This window comes from Antedon mediterranea, chromosome 2 (assembly GCF_964355755.1).
Source record: "Antedon mediterranea chromosome 2, ecAntMedi1.1, whole genome shotgun sequence".
In the NCBI taxonomy this organism is placed as follows: Eukaryota; Metazoa; Echinodermata; class Crinoidea; order Comatulida; family Antedonidae; genus Antedon; species Antedon mediterranea.
This window is the reverse complement of record NC_092671.1, coordinates 4,009,376-4,026,530: the sequence shown is the minus strand read 5'-3', so window position 1 is coordinate 4,026,530 and position 17,155 is coordinate 4,009,376. Positions and strand designations below refer to the sequence as shown.

The following is a 17,155-nucleotide window of genomic DNA, read 5'->3' as shown; positions in this document are numbered from 1 at the left end:
TCGTTCTAACCACTTTTTGGTCAAACATTAATATAGGCGTATTGAGCATTGATTTTGTTAAAAACTGCACGTACCTTTACGCCGTTCTTTAGTAATTTTTCCTCTATTGTTGACAATCAACAAAGTTAAAGTTGACTTATTTTCTTATACATTTTGGTAATTATGTTCAAGTGCAAACGTTTTGGAGTAATTAATTCTTTAAAAAATACTTTTGTTAATTATATAAACGCGTTTTTTTACATTTTGTAAAAACAGTTCTTGAACACTTCATTAAACAAAATAATATTATTTCGCTGAATGTTTGTAAACTAACTTAGGTATTACTGTAATAATAATTAAGGTTATTTTTTTACATTTTGTAAAAACAGTTCTTGAACACTTCATTAAACAAAATAATATTATTTCGCTGAATGTTTGTAAACTAACTTAGGTATTACTGTAATAATAATTAAGGTTATTTGTTTTTTGTTTCCTTAATTGTTATCAAACACAATCAAATACAAAGTTATCAATGTTGCAGTGTGTGTTTATTTATTTTTCTTTCTTGTTTTCGTTTCTTATCGTCATTCCAACATTGTAACAATTATTTCCATTTTAAAGTTGCTACTTATGTTCACGCCATGCTTATTAAAACAACTAAGTATGAATACAGTAATCTGATCATTCTTCGTACTTAACCCTCAGGAAAAGCTCACATAAGGTGAAGTCAAGGGTCCGTACCTCTAGCTTTCCCATAGCTTGATCAAAGAAAACAATACCACGGGCTAGGCCTAATATTTGTTTCATTAATGGTTGGTATGTGCGTGTCTAAGTGTTAACTGATCAGGAAGTGTAAAAATGCTATGGATTGAGTCAATTAATACAAGGTGTCGGTATTAATTAAGTAAATCTTTATTAAAACCTAATGAAGGACAATGGCGATCATACGGCAGATCTAAAAAGTCTGCTGCATGATGACGTAGTTTATCGTCTGCGAAAAAGTTGGCGCGCAGGCGTGACTGCTCATTTTAATGTAGGAATTCGGAGAATACGATGTAATTCTCATGTGATTTACTGGTGAAATGAAACAAAAGTGACCTATGTATTTATGGAGCAATCTTATCTTAATTCCAATTATCGGTGTTAAACTCGTTTAATTACCTCTTTTCTGGGAAATTATATTCCAATGTATATTTTTGTTTACATAAATTTGGCAAAATTCCATTTTATCAGTGATACAGCAAAACAAAAAATCAATACTAATCATCGAAATGGAATCAAATTATAATCCACAGTCTTCTTAACATATATGTAAATAAAGGAAAATCTTCGATTAATTTTTTTCTTTGAATACTAAAGTAATGCATTACATTAATTCTCATTTTTTAAATTTTATTATATTAAGAAAGTATAAGCATATTAAAAGTATACCGTATTAGTTTAATAAAAAGAACAAAGGCTTTTGAAGGAAAAATAATTGATAGATTTTGTTTTTATTTTTATTATTTATTATTCTTTCTGTTTTTATTTTTGTGTCTTTGTGTTACATTCAATTCTTTTAACTGAAATAAAGTTACGATAGTACGGACAAAACATTATGTAATCAATCTATCTCCTAAAACTTAACTTCGATGAATATGAAAGGACACATTTTAAACTATTTGCATGGACACAAAAATATAGGAATACGGATGAGAGGACACAAAACTCGAATACCGTTGGGAGGACACATTTAAAACTTTAACAAAATAACATAAGGATCATTAAGAGGACACATTTAAAACTTTAACAAACATGAAATCATTGAGAGGACACATTTAAAATTTTAACCTGGATACAAAAATAGGAACACGGATGAGAGGACACAAAACATGAATACTGTTGAGAGGATACATTTAAAACTTGTAACAAAAAATAACCCGAGGATCATTAAGAGGACACAAAATTTAAACTTTAACAAACATGAACTCATTGGCTCGAGAGGACACATTTAAAACTTTAACCTGGGTACAAAAAAAGGAACACGGATGAGAGGACACAAAACATGAATACTGTTGAGAAGAAACATTAAAAAATGTAACATGGATACAATAGCACCGCAGAGAAGAAACATCTAAAACTTTAACAAAACATGCAATACTGTTGGGAGAACACATTTAACTTTAACATGAATACAAAACATAGGACCATCGATAGAGGACACATTTATTATTTTTACATTTCAACCTTATATCAAATGTCTTTAAAGTTATGTTTAAAATATGGAATGTTGAGCTTTTATTGTCTGATATAATTCCTGATCTAATTACAATTTAATCATGTCTTGATGAAATTGAAGCTAACCTTACTAAGTTAACAAGAAATCACAATATTCGTACTTTGCACGCTCTCAACGTCACGTTTACTATGATGATTTCGGTGGTTTATAGTGCTTATCGGCGGTTTTTATGTATACTTGACGAAATCGCCGCCGGACAAAACGTGTGTGATGGCGATGGTTAAAAATTGCTACAAGTATTAGCCTGGTGGTTCTCATAAGGTAACGACGGGCATTTGGCATCAACCACCATTTACCAGATAAACAGGCAAATCGAATAAGATACACAGCGGGCTATCGGTACTTAGGTTACAAATTGTGAAAAATGTCATGTCTGCATCAACTAGCAACTGATAACACAAACTTGAATTAATTATGGAAAACAAATATTGTATTATATACAAAACAAATTCAGCTGTGTCTCTTATAATGCTTATGTTTTATAGTCTGCACTAAATGTGAAAAACGCTTGATACAACCTCAACAGTGATTCGTTAAAAGTTAATACACGCTTATTTAATACAAACATTCAACCAATCAGAAAGCTTGTCTTCAATCTATTAAGAAACGCTCAACTAAATATGATTATATCTAAGTATATCAATGTTTATATACCGGTAATTTATAACGTTATTGCGTTATTGTATCTGTGACACGGGTAGCCAATAATTTGTTAGAAGAATGTATAAAAGTAATGGGTTAAAATGATACAGTTGAGAATTAAGCCAGAGGGTACAACGGGACAGAAATATCGTCGGAAAAGGCCAAGAATATAACAACCTCACACCAGCAACATGCGGCGCATACTTCAAGTAACGACACGTCACATTCAATTTTGCACAATACTTGAACTTGTTACATTTAGCCAACACTCCCACCGTGAGATTGATTTAAAAAGAATGTTGAATTTAATACAGATGAAAGGATGTTGTTGCATCATGTGGAACTGTAGTAATGGCCTGATCAGTGTTTAGGCAGCCGTTTTAATAATAGGGAGATTTACAATCAAGTTTGTAATAGTGAAAATTGCTCTCTGGCCGTGTTCTTTCAACCTGAAATAGTTTTCGATGATGACAGCCACGCCAAGTTAAACGAACTTATTAATTTAAATGACGAATCAGCAAGATTAGCCTAATACGCAATGTGAAAAGGTTGAAATGATACCGTACGCGACCACAATATTTCTACATAGAATTTATAATTCAGACGATCTTATCAAATGTCAATTCCATTAAACGTTTAGTAGAGAAATAGAAATAATAACATTTTTTTGCATTATTTTATTTTTAAATTTATCATTTAGGTACGGTATCTTTATGTGTCATTTTCTTTTTATTAGGCCTATTGTTTGTTTTAAGTACTCGTAACTTCACACATAATAAAAGTTAACGCGCGCGTTTAAATGACGAGTTATAATAATCAACAGTTGAAGGCGCGCGTACGAACACCGAGTAATTCTCGTTAACATTTAAACGCGCGCGTACATTATCGCGTCTAATCGTGTGACATAATGAATGGATAAAATGCAGTATCTTAGGTTATCTGTAGGTTCCATCATAACCCTGCTGCGAAATCGTTTGTGTATGATTTATAAAACCACGTATTCATCTTTATTATATTTGGATTTTGCGTTGTTGATCACGTATATCATTTAATATCGGACAACTTATGAAACAGTACAGTGAAAAGCGACGCTGCTTCTATAATCATATCAGTTAAAACAGACTTAAGATATGCGAATATAAAACGTAAGTATGTGGGGTAAAAATGGGAGAAACATGGAAAACTCCTACGCTAATATGGATTTAAAATGTAAAATCTGAAATGATATGTTCAAAAACTGTCTAAAGCAATCTTTATGTGCCCATATATGGACACGATGATGTCCTATCACTACCATATTTGGACATTTTACTACCATATTTGGGCACATCACAATTTTTTTTTGTTAACCTAGTTTGACAGTGTCGACAGAGCTTAAGTTTTAATATAAGTGTAATATAGATGCAAGAGAACAATTTCCAGATATCTTTTATTATAACATTATTGCTGTGTTGAAAACATTTTTTTTAAACAATAGGCCTAAAGAAGAGCATTTTTTTTCTGTTTCAAGAAGAAAGAATGCAATACCACAACGAACTCAAATAATTGAAACAGAAAAAAATTGTAAATAAACTTATTCGATTTACGATTCCACCATGTTTTCATTTAGTGTATTTGATGCCCTCCGTTTGGTACATGATTTTTACAGTTTCCGTTCTGGTATGATTATATCGTCATTACTATCTTGTCCCAACGAATGACGTCATAAAACAGCGATAAACGTCAAAGTGAGTATCCATCATGCAAAGAAAGACACAGCATGTGAATGATGCATTGAATCAAACTCATCCTTTTAGACCTACACTTTATGAAAATGGAAAGTAAAATAACCCTTTAAAATATGAGACATAAAAACCTGTCAAGCATGTAAAACACAAATTTAAATAGCAAAGATATAAAGCAAATAAATAAATGGAAATAAATAAAATTCCCATACGAAAAATAATATTCTAACTGAGTATGAATGCAGAAACATCACTTCTTTTACGCGTTCTTTAGTTAGGTAACATTATGCAAGACAAATTCCTTGAAGTTTTTTAAGTAAATATAATATATCATTCGTGTAACTACTTCTAAATCTATCGGATTTCGCTTAACCCTAAGTAAATATTGCATTGCAGATTTTAATTCCAATTTAAATTTATTTATCAAAACAAAATATCTATCATTATATCAAGACAGAACAGACAATTTATAGTCTGCAATAAGTTAAAAACGTTGCTAATCCAATCGGAACTTGACGACGCGCGCGTGGAAATCAGCCTCATCCTATTATCAGCCTTTAAGCGCGCGCGTGTAGTTGTGTGTCCCTTCGTGATGAATAACTACTTCAGCTATAATTAAAGTACATGATATAGGCCATAAGTATCAATGTTAAAACCGCCTTGAAAACGGATACAATAATTCCAGCGATATGATCATAATTACATTTGGGGAAATAGGATCATATACGAAAGCAATTACACTAAAGTCTTTAAGCTTGAATTAGTGTACAGACAGGAAAAGAAATACTAATTTACATGTTTCTTTTGGAGTACGCTCAACGTATAGTCTGATAAAGGAGATAAAACACGCGCCAAAAGGGTTGCGCGCAAGAATCAGTCGTGTAAACGGGCATAAATAATTAAAAGTTAATGTGAACGAACAGCTGTTAAGGAAAGCATTCGGGAAAAAATAAAATATCTTAATTGTTTGTGAAAGGAACCTGTTTTATAGATGATATAAAGTTGCTTGTAATGTTATTTTAATATGTTTATTAATAGTTATTAGTTTCAGTTCACACCGGTGTAGTTCAAAGCCTTGTTTGGAATGCGAGCACATTTATATGTTCACATTATTTTCTTCGCGATTCTGATATTGTAAGTTCAACCTATATGCTTATGCTATTTAAAAAATGTATTAATAAATGGGAATTCGTAAAATAAATTCTTCTTTTAATTAACAAAATTAACAAAATGTAAATAAATTGTTATTTTAAACGGGGTTCTTTCTTTCTTTTATAAGTCTTAAGAATGTTCCCCTCTTTCTTTTGTTAAAAAAATATTATTTGTTAGTGTTATTTCTTATAATCGTACAAGAAAATAACAAAAGTCATTAGTGTCATTTTCAATGTTGTCAACACAATGTTACGTAATAACCAATGGAAAGTAATCGCAATTCGCAATTAACATTACATAAATACAAATTTTAAAAAACAACCCGAAAATATCTCAGTAATTTTTAAATTTACGAATTTAAAATTTAAATGGTACAGTAGAACAAAAACTACAATATCATATGAATTTCATTTTTAAAGAAATGGCTTTAGAAAGAAGGACAAACTTTTTTTTGGGGGTGAAAATTTTACTTTAAAATTAATTTCATTAAAACTAGTGAAATAGTATGTATTTATATTTACAAAGCATAGCGCAAATTAAGAATATGCAGCAGACGGTTAAATGTTAGCAAATCAATCGTCAGCTATCACAGTCGATGGCATGTCTATAAATTGGTGTAATGTGATTTTATTTAGTTGAAAACACTGTTATCGAAAAAGGTCATCGCTTTAAGGGGATAAAGAATTGATCTAAATTTGGACTTTAAGTGGAAAAGGAATCATTAAACCGGAAACAATGTCTTTGGAAACTACAAAACAATATCCCTCTGGTGGTCGAAGGTATCGGTGAACTAAAAGTAACTTATTCAAACCAAAGCGGGCGCACTGACTGTCACAAAATGGAAAGTTGTGAAAAATTGTTCGCGATTGGTTTAGTTAGATCTTCTATAACAGTGAATGTGATTGGTTGATTTGTATGAAAACATTTGTCATTAACTATATGCCGAATGAATCAATCAATTAATAGTCTCTGATAGTGTATTGATCGAGAACACTTTTTGTACAAGGGTTGACTTAAAAAAAGAACTGAACTTATACGCCTAATAAGGCCTACAGTAGTCTATATTTTTATATATATACATATAGTTACCAACATGCTATTAACTCCAAAAAGTAATGTCTTATGTTGAGGGCGTTCTTCATTGCAACGAGGGGAGATTCATTGGTAGAAGTTAAAGAGGCATTATTTTAAATTTTGCAATATATCTTACGAATGACAGAGCTAAGGTGTGGTCCATTGTAGTTGGAATAATCACACTCGAATTAATTCAAATAATGTGTGTTAATTATTGTTTACATTCTTCGTAAGAGAACACGACAGATAAAAGTCCATACGAAAATAACAAGAATATTTTACTCATAATAATAATAACCAAATTCAATGTATTGTACCTGTATCTCCACATTACATATGCACAGTATCATAGGCATGACCATTCTAATACAGTGTTACATGTATCAGGACGACTAAATAAATTATAAATACAGAGTTTATTAAATTGATAAGGCTTGTATGTGACTTAAAAGAATACATCGATGACGTCACATTATCTTTATATTTGACAACAAAGATGTCGAACAAATCGAATGTCGGAATCCTTAGACATAAATTAAAGCGTATAACAAGGACAGCATTCCAAACAGAAAAAAAGTACGATTGTCGGAAACCGATGGCTAATAAAAATCCAATTTAATTCCACAAGGGATCGAACCTATTACCGCTACTGATGAGGCCGCAGTGGTGTGCTCAGACACAAAGGCATAGTGTTTAACGAAAAGCAAAACCAGGTCACAACTATCGCCCTTGAACCACGCAAACAAAACTTAAAAGGTCAAAGTTTACTGAGTTACACTATTATGAAAACTTATATTTTGTAATATATACTTAAGCCAAGTCAACTTTGTGAGTAAATTATTGTAAATGACGTGTGAGAATTTTGAGTAGGTTGAAAAAACAGTCACTAAATAATCAGCGGATAAACAAACGATTAAAAACCATGAGAAAATGACGAAGCGACTGTTGTAGAAATACTAGAAAAGAATTAATTAATAATCATTAAAACGGATGTGCGGGACTGTTTGTCAATTATCGACAGGCAAGGGTGGTGTGTGCCTAGGGGAGGACGATGTGGTATTGTATGCTCTGCTGAGTGACTTTATACCCAACTACATTCCGTGTAACGAATTCAGCGACGTCCAATCAAAACAGCCGTCAGCAGCCAAACACAATTGTATCGTCTGCGAGATGAACGCAAACAACTTCAACAGGTACAGCCTACGTTAGAAAGTACAATTTTGGAGTGTAAATATTAGAAAAAAACATTGTTATTTATGTATAGAAGATTACACTAATGTTGTCAGTGTCGTAAACATGAAATTTAGGAACATTGTTCTGAGTTTGGCGTTACTTTTTACCCATCCGTTGAGTGCAACTGGACTTTGGTGGTAAGTTGTGTATTTATCGTATTATTATACGTTTCGCATTATCTTTTGTGCAAAATGTAGTATTATTAGAATAATATATACGTATACTTTTAGTTTAGGCCTAACCATGATGGTGACATTAATTGTTTTTTACCGTTATATGATAAGTGAATGTAAGATTTGGCCAGAAACGTACACAGCTGAATCAAATGATTCTTTAATGTTTATGCAAGGATATGTAGTTTGTATAATAACCCTATACAATTCAAACTGCATGTTGTGTTTTTAAAGGGTCAAAGTGAATAGCTATTATGTGACATTAAAATGGCATATTCCAAAAAGAATTTAAAAAATATATATTTTTTAGGGGGAAAATATATCTTTAAAACTGTTACGTCAAAAAGTAGAGGGGCGTTTTTTGTAAGATATTTTTCTTGTTTAAAGATGTGCATTAAATAACCCTATTTATCCGAATAGGAGACTTTCCAATAAATTTATAAAATACATTTAACATAATAAGCTATTGTAGTAGTGGCCTGTATTGAGTATTGATTTGTATGTATTCTATAAAAACGCGCTGTAAAAAATGGTGCGTACGTATTACTCTAAACTTTGCGGGTTAAATTTATTTTCATTTAATCTGACGACAGGTCAAATTTTGCCTAGTAAAAAAACTATTTTATTCGTGTTTTATTGACTGGTAATCATAATAACGACACGTATGTAGAAACGATTGTCAACATGATTGACAATGTTTCTCTCAAAATCTGTTTATTTATAACGTTACGAATACAAATCATAAACTCAAACATAGCTGACTAAACACATTACCTTTCGAAAAATAAATCTTAAAGACGTAGAAAGCGATGGGAAAATAACATTTGTTGCAATCGAATACAAAATCTATAAATTAGAAGTTGGGAGATTAGTAAGATATTTTTGAAATTGGATTACTTTCAAATGGTTACGATATTGATTTAAGGATTTATTTTGTGTTTAAATAACGTTAATCTACTAATGCAATAATGTACCGTGTGAATAGACAGACATAAAGCACTTTACATGGCTCGGTCTAATGTGCTAACGAATTCATAAGTTAACATATTTTTTTCACCGTTGGAACGCGCGCGTACAAAAAACTATATCATTCCAATCAGCATTTTGACACGCGCGTACAAAGAACCATATAATTTCAATTAGAATTTAGACGCGCGCGTGTAAACCCTATAATTTTCTTCAATGTTTAAACGCGCGCGTAACTTTTATGTCTCTTTGTGACGTTAATAACCATATATTTAAATATATTTACGGGAAAGAGAATTTGCACTTTAGTTTTCCAAGGACTGTCTTATCTGTTTAACCATCATATCAGATTTCTTTTGTATATCGGTTGTTAGTGTGCCATGCATACTTTTATACTTATCAGATCTGACAATTATTTTTGAAAAGCAAATTTTAAAATTTCTATTATATGAATATTAATATTCCTTCTTAAATATCTAAAATAGCTAATGAGTTTAGAATTTTCAAAAATATTCGAGATTTTGAAGCTTCAAAATAACAAAGAATATTTACTAACATAAACAAATATAATATAGAACAAATATAATATAGTATAGAACAAAAATTAAATTCTTTTGAAATAGAAATTTAACTTCGAAATACATTTTGTTAATTCAAAAATTAGGTGTATAAAATGTGTTGTTACATGCACTTTTTCACAAATGTAATACTATCAGGTAGTTTTTCCTTTTTATTTGGAGTTAGTAAATGTAGCCTACTTTCCATTATTTGGAAAATACATTAATCTGTATACAAATGTTGACATTATTAATTATTTGTTTTGTTAAATTGCCTAGGGCTGTAGGAAGTCCACTGACATTTGATCAAAGTAGGATATGTCGAAAGGCAAGGCGGTTAACTGGTAAGCAGCAAGATCTGTGTAATAAAGAACCAGAAATAATAGAAGAGGCATTGCTTGGTTCTAAAGTGCAAGGTCTTGGAGAATGCCGCTTTCAGATGAAGCTGTGGAAGTGGAACTGCACAACTACGTCACTAGGCAAAGTTCTTTTACAAGGTTTGTTGTTGATCTTCTACAGAGATAGCGAGCACAATGACCGGTACCGGTACCGGTAGCAGTTTATACCATAACTAACTACACATTCATCATCATTACCATTGTCTCATCATCGCCACTGGACATTTTATTGTTAGTTAAATATCTTCATTCCACAACTGAAATGCCATTAGTACAATAGTAGGATTACCACCATTACAAGTGAAATACCACCACTAAACATGTATAATTACCACTATGATTGCTACCACTACACAACTATGATGTCACCACTACACAATGATAGCTACCACTACACAACTATGATGTCACCACTACACAACTATGATAGCTATCACTACACAACTATGATAGCTACCACTACACAACTATGATAGCTACCACTACACAACTATGATGTCACCACTACACAACTATGATAGCTACCACTACACAACTATGATAGCTACCACTACACAACTATGATGTCACCACTACACAACTATGATAGCTACCACTACACAACTATGATAGCTACCACTACACAACTATGATGTCACCACTACACAACTATGATAGCTACCACTACACAACTATGACGTCACCACTGCACTACTCAGTTATGATTATCATCATTACAATTATGATTAGCACCACTACACAACTTTGATTACCAACACAACTGTGGATGCCACCACTACACTGGTGTTGCAAACACACTACCACCACTTGCTGCTGCCCACAGAACCAAATTAGCCTTTAGTAGTCAAAGATGGTAATAATTTTACAATATTGATGAACGAACGCAACAGTTTAGAAGATCTGATAGACATTACTAACTGTAAACAAGTATTTGGAATGTGTCCTATTATAGAAACCAGCGAGTATCAAATATTGTAATAATACGATAGAGTTAAGCCTAAACTCGATTTAAAAATACAGAAACAAGTAAATGAATTTTAAATCCACGAGTACCGTATGACTTAGCCCAATGCTATTAAAATTGAATCACAAACATCCGGTTTGCTTAAACATTTCTATTGGTGAGGTCCTACCAACAACTCACCAACTGCTTGTAAATCAAAATATTATTGATGCGATGACAGGAGTAACAAGGAGAAAGGTAATAGACCAACATACACGGGACACAAATGGCAAAGCTCAAATCTGTTGCATTATGACAAACAGGTAGGAACATAGAAAAAAAATCACTAACAATGACTTATAATTTACAACAAACTGTAAATTTTATATATTGGCAAGAAGTAGTAAATTGTCCACAGGCAGGTTTAAATGTTACACTTTGTTTTATGGTTAGGGCCTTATTTCATGGCATAAAGACTTTACAAAAAAAAGTGAGTTAAAAAATTATGAACCTAGCCTATTCCCATAACATAAATCACTAGAAAATCGAAACCACAATCGGAAAGGTAGTTGAAAAGTTGCCCAGATGTCAAGGGAAAAGTAGAGGAATTAGAAACTTAGACACCAGGTGTATCAAAACCTCCGATATCTGACTTCCTTTTCGCCTGGTGAGAAGAACAATATCATTCCGACGAAGTTTTAACGAACAATACGATTATCTTTTATTTACAGTATTAGTTAATCGGATGATAAAATATTACAGGTTTGCGACTAAAATTATAATCGTGCATTTAAAAAAAGGATAAAGATTGTATTGCGTTGTATTTTCGTAAATTGAAATGAATTTTAATACAATATTTCAGATGTGTATCTTTTTATGTTGTCCTATTAAGTTACAGTCTAGGAAACTGTTTCTTTTCTTTACCTTGCAGCTTGAAAGGAAGTCTGCAAAATGAAATATAATATCAATATAAAACTGAAGACTCAAAATTGAAATGGACACGATGTGGCGCTGAACCGATTGAAAAATACCTAAGCATAAGTCGGAAAGCAGCGGGGCATTAGTCGGAATGCTCTGATCCCTTTATGCCGTAAGATATCTACTATCATAACTCACCAAGAGCTGTAATTCCCAACTGGGTTGTTGGTTTTTTTGTAATTTGGATCCTAAATACACAGTCGCATGAAAGGTTTTCCGTACATTGATAAATAATGGCAATGATAGGCACAAAATAATATGGTCGATGTCATTTAATTTATCCATACAGTACACAGAAAAAAACGTATCCTTTGGGACACCTCTATTCAAGGGACAATTCTATTAAGGGAACAGTTTCCAGTAAAACGAAAAATGGGCGATATGTTTCAATACAATCAACCAACCCCTCAGATGACACGCCCAATGGGACACTCTTTGTTGGGTCCTGGAGGTGGCCCTGTAATAGAGTTATACGTTTTATAAAATAGGTAAAATGTTCTTATGAATATTGAAGTAGGCCTATTTAGAACAAAGGACTAATGAGGAGTTTTTTTTACATTAATTACGGACCGAAGTCCGGTTTCGGGAGTGTTAGTCAAGTTCAACACAAAGTTAATGTTGTGTTTAAATTAAACATATATACCGGTACTATTATAACGCGACGTGTATGTTACATACCATTTCCTACAGGCATTAAATAAACAAGTAGCATCATGTAACACATTAGGAACATGGCTAACTAATTGCTAGGCCAAAACAAGGACCTTGCTTACAACAAGGTGAAGCAGAAATGACGGCAAGCGATGAAATATACGTTTCCAGGTGCAATCACACGGCCTACAACGTTGACAGAAACAATTACATCTGTCCATATAAAAACGATTATCGTATATCAAGTAAAACGTTTAAATACATTACTGTAGAGGTACTAACATCGGGACTAATATTTAGACATATGGTTTAAATAAATTAGTGTTTGTATTTTGAGTGTCACTGAATATGTTATGGGTGGGGGAATGTGATACGTGGCGGTTGAATTTATTTCACTTCTCAAAGAAGCATCGATTTGTTACAGAAAACAAGGTAATCAAAATGTGCAGAATTTCGAAAAAAATAAACTATGCGTTTGAAAAACTTATTTATAGTAATTACATCATCATCATCATCATACAGTATTAAGCTTTGCACTGACAAGAATTTTAAAAATCAAGAGATTTTTGTTCAATTCAAAATCATTTAAAATAGAGAAGAGAAAAGAAATAAATGCAAACATCAATATCGAAAACATAACAAATACAATATGGTAATAATTCATAACATTTTAAAATCTCTCGTACTACGCTTGGTTTCCATGTGGATGCAACGCAAGGGCGTAAGGTCACTGTGAAGCGTGGTTCCCACTAGCGACGCAACACAAGGACGTAACGGCAACGCAAGTGAATTGACCAATCACAAGCGATGTCTCATTCGCTTGTGATTGCTAACTGTCTATAACTTCGCTTGTCATTGGTTAAAACGCTTGCGTTGCGTTTACGTCCTTGCGTTACGTTCTAATGGGAACCAAGCTTAAGTACCAATCACGACGCGATTGAGCGTTCGGTTGGGTAAAAAAGAGGGAACAAAGATTGAAGTGTGTAAATAACCATTTTCGTATAATAATGTATTTTTTTGTTACAGACACGCGAGAAACGGCGTTCGCTAATGCCATTACGTCCGCCGGAGTCACCTACCAAATTACGGCAGCGTGTAGCTCTGGTAGTCTGTTACAATGTGGCTGCGACAACTCGAGCAATAGTATTATGGAAGAGGCAAAAAACGCCACCTGGCTGTGGGGAGGCTGCGGTGATAATGTCAATTTTGGTTATATAAAATCTATTGAATTTATTGACACACAAGAAAAAAGGCGGAGTGATATAAAATCATTGATTACGCAACATAACAACGAAGCTGGAAGACTTGTAAGTATAGTATTAATACGCAGTTAAAATATAATCTTGGTGATTCATTATTTCTACATTTTCTGGTTTAACCAAATCCTAAATTTCAAAATGTTCTTCAAGAACGAAATAACATTTATAAAGCACGTACACATAGGTTTTATGCGATGTACAAGACATAATTCAGATTTATGATTCCTGTAAGTAACCACATGGTAGTCAACAGAAAATAAACTGAAAGAGATAGACATGTATAAAAACATGTAGCTTGAAACGAACGAGCTACTAAACGACAGGCTGCGTGCGACTGTCGACTATGATTTAACATCCAAGCAAAAAGAAATACAGTACAGCGTAGGGGCCTTTGAAATAGTTGGACACTACTCAACTTAATAAATCACTATAATAAAAAAGAGAAAAAGACAGTCTGGTTGTTGTATAAACAAATGAGATTTCGACTTATGTTGATTACTTCCTATTTCTGCATGAACTGCTATCACTCGTAAATTGTCTATAAAACATGATTTACCTACGTAAAAGACACATAATATAAAACAATTCCAACAGTATCTCAGATCCTCCGAAACAAGTTGTATGTATTTGTTAAGAATGTTTTAAATCCACCACGCCATGAAAAATGGTAGGCCCTACATCATATTGTCTGAGAAACACAGTGTATTGCACGCGTACATGTTTCCTCAAGTTTAGAACGCGCGCGTACATGTTTCACCGGGGTTTGAACGCGCGTGTATTTGATTCACCAGGGTTTGAACGTGCGCGTATAATTTTCATTAGCATGTAAACGCCATCTCATAAATTCGTAGGCATCCGATGTTCATGCAATTCAGAATCATTACAATTTAATTTGACTTGAATATGAATAAACAAATAAATATTTAATAATCAATTTGAGCCAAACAAAATAATCTCAATCTTCTTAATTGAGAAAAAAAAAAATTAATTGTAAATTTAATATTAACAAATAATAGCAGTTGGCTAAATGACCCTTATAATTCAAAATAAAATAATGTATCTACACTTTTACAAAGCATCGTTACATCATGTCATTCTGTAAAGTGAGGTTTTTTTTTTTATTCGTGTCCTTGTAAAATCTTTATCGATGTCGAAGCACTGTAAATCAACCAGCAAACAAGATGCAATTTAACTGGGGTAAAACATAGAACCAACTACTGTCTGGTTTCACCAATTCCTTGTAGTAACTTCACGGTTCGTCTGTTCCTGTCCTATATAATAACTTTACATATAACCATGAAATACGTATATTAACCAAAAATACCACCAAAGTAGTAGTACAGTTACAGACCACAGTATGTAGTAGATACTATTTATTATCAGGATAAGAACGCGCGCGAACAAAACGCGTTATTATGGTAAGAACGCGCGCGTCAAATGTTGCGGGCATTTGTACCGTCATCACTTATTATGTGAATTCTGCTTTGCGTTAAGTAATTAGAAAGGTCAAAACAGTGAATTATCGTAAATTACAAGTCAATAAGAAATGAAAATTAGGAAACATACGCGTGTTAGTGCCATCCGTCAGCCTCCATTTGCTATTAATTACATATATTTCTTTTAAACTACTCTGAATCCGATAATTCATGATTTTGTTTAAATTAAGCGAGAGCGGTGATAACATGTAATTATCCAGCGGAATAAATGGCCCACTACGTCAAAACATTGGTTTAAAGCAAAACTGATTTGTTCTGTATAGCCTCTACTAAAAAATAGAAAGAGAAATTAATGTCGAATGTGCTCGAACGCGCGTACTTCTTGGTATTCGTAGTACGTGTGATAGCGTAGACGAGTCACTTGGCGTTTCTTCAATCATCAATCCATCTTAAACTTCTGTTTGACAGAAAATAAGTTTACATACAAATGAACTAAAACTAAAGTAGATAGGTAGGTTCTAAAATTTACTCGTGATCTTACGGGGTTTAATGGGATCGTTGACACATTGGTAGACACGTCATATACAAACGCTTTAATGCGTCATCAGAGAACATAAAAACGTTTATATATATCATTGACAGAATCATCTGTGTTACATTGCTAGTATGTTTCGCGTGACATGCAATTCAAATTGAATGTACATACAGTAAATCATCAGAAACAATTCAAATAAATTGATTTTATTTACCATAGAATAAGACAAGGGCTTTATTTTGTCAACCTACTTCGAGCATCAAAGTGCATCAAAGTGCAAAAACTAACATAAGCTATGTATAATTTATAAGTTTTCGTTTTGATCTATATATTTTTAGGCTGTCAAACTACACATGCGGGAAGAATGTAAATGTCATGGTCTATCCGGAACATGCAGTTTGAAAACATGCTGGAAACGAATGCCTGTTTTTCGGGATGTTGGCTATCGTCTGAAAGAGTTGTTCAACGGTGCCATCAAAGTTACAGGCGCAAATAATGGAAAGAACCTCCTAGCTGCCGGGTCTACAATAAAGGCGCCGACGATTACAGACTTAGTATATTCAGTAGAATCGCCTAATTTTTGTGTACCTGACCGGAAAGTGGGGTCTATTGGTACGGCCCATCGGGTATGCAACAGTACCTCAGACGGCGTGGAGGGATGTCAGATTATGTGTTGTAATCGAGGTTACACGGACGAAATTGTGAATCGAACTTATCACTGTCGATGCAGGTTTAAGTGGTGCTGTGTCGTGGAATGTGATATATGTAGTAAAAACGTTACTATCAGTCGATGCAATGGGTACAGCTAGGGTTACTCTGGCTAGGGGAGGCATTTTTGGTACATATTTGTGGTTTTGCCGCGCATAAAATAAGAAATGCAAGCAAACAAGGCGATTTAATATTGTCACGTCAGCAAAAGATACTTGAAATAGCAAAAAAACTTGATTTTATTCCATAAGATGTAATATTTATGTACAGTGATTCAAAATATATTTATATATTTAAATTAATATGTGCTCTATTGTTTTGTTTTGTCATACGCTCATTTTCTGGGTTAGTAGTCGGTTAGGGCAGCTGATAAATTCCGTAATCATGAGAGATGATGAAGACGGCCATACAAACAAAGTTTGATTCCAATGATTACCGTATGATAATGATGATGATTATGAGGAGGATG

The 17,155-nt window shown here is 33.0% G+C and overlaps 2 protein-coding genes across 2 annotated transcripts in view; one reads left to right on the top strand and one right to left on the bottom strand.

Annotated features, from left to right (window-relative positions):
* Positions 1-4,321: 4,321 nt before the first annotated feature.
* Positions 4,322-17,155, bottom strand: part of LOC140040106 (histone-lysine N-methyltransferase EZH2-like) — a 43,708-nt gene continuing 30,874 nt past the window's right edge. The window contains exon 22 of the mRNA XM_072085787.1: positions 4,322-4,697. The gene's annotated coding sequence lies outside the window, so the exon portion shown is untranslated. The remainder of the gene's footprint in view (positions 4,698-17,155) is intronic.
* LOC140040108 (protein Wnt-6-like) lies at positions 7,974-17,052 on the top strand. Its single transcript, XM_072085790.1, has 4 exons — positions 7,974-8,219; positions 10,058-10,275; positions 13,775-14,055; positions 16,317-17,052. Exons 1-4 carry the CDS (start codon positions 8,146-8,148, stop codon positions 16,785-16,787), a joined length of 1,044 nt encoding a protein of 347 aa, XP_071941891.1. The 5' UTR covers positions 7,974-8,145; the 3' UTR covers positions 16,788-17,052.

Bases quoted from the DNA above. Each gene is read 5' to 3' on its own strand.
- LOC140040108 (XM_072085790.1), top strand. From the start codon at position 8,146: ATGAAATTTAGGAACATTGTTCTGAGTTTGGCGTTACTTTTTACCCAT. The intron at 10,276-13,774 runs GTTTGTTGTTGA...TTTTTGTTACAG, and splicing joins AGGCAAAGTTCTTTTACAAG to ACACGCGAGAAACGGCGTTC. The intron at 14,056-16,316 runs GTAAGTATAGTA...ATATATTTTTAG, and splicing joins ACAACGAAGCTGGAAGACTT to GCTGTCAAACTACACATGCG.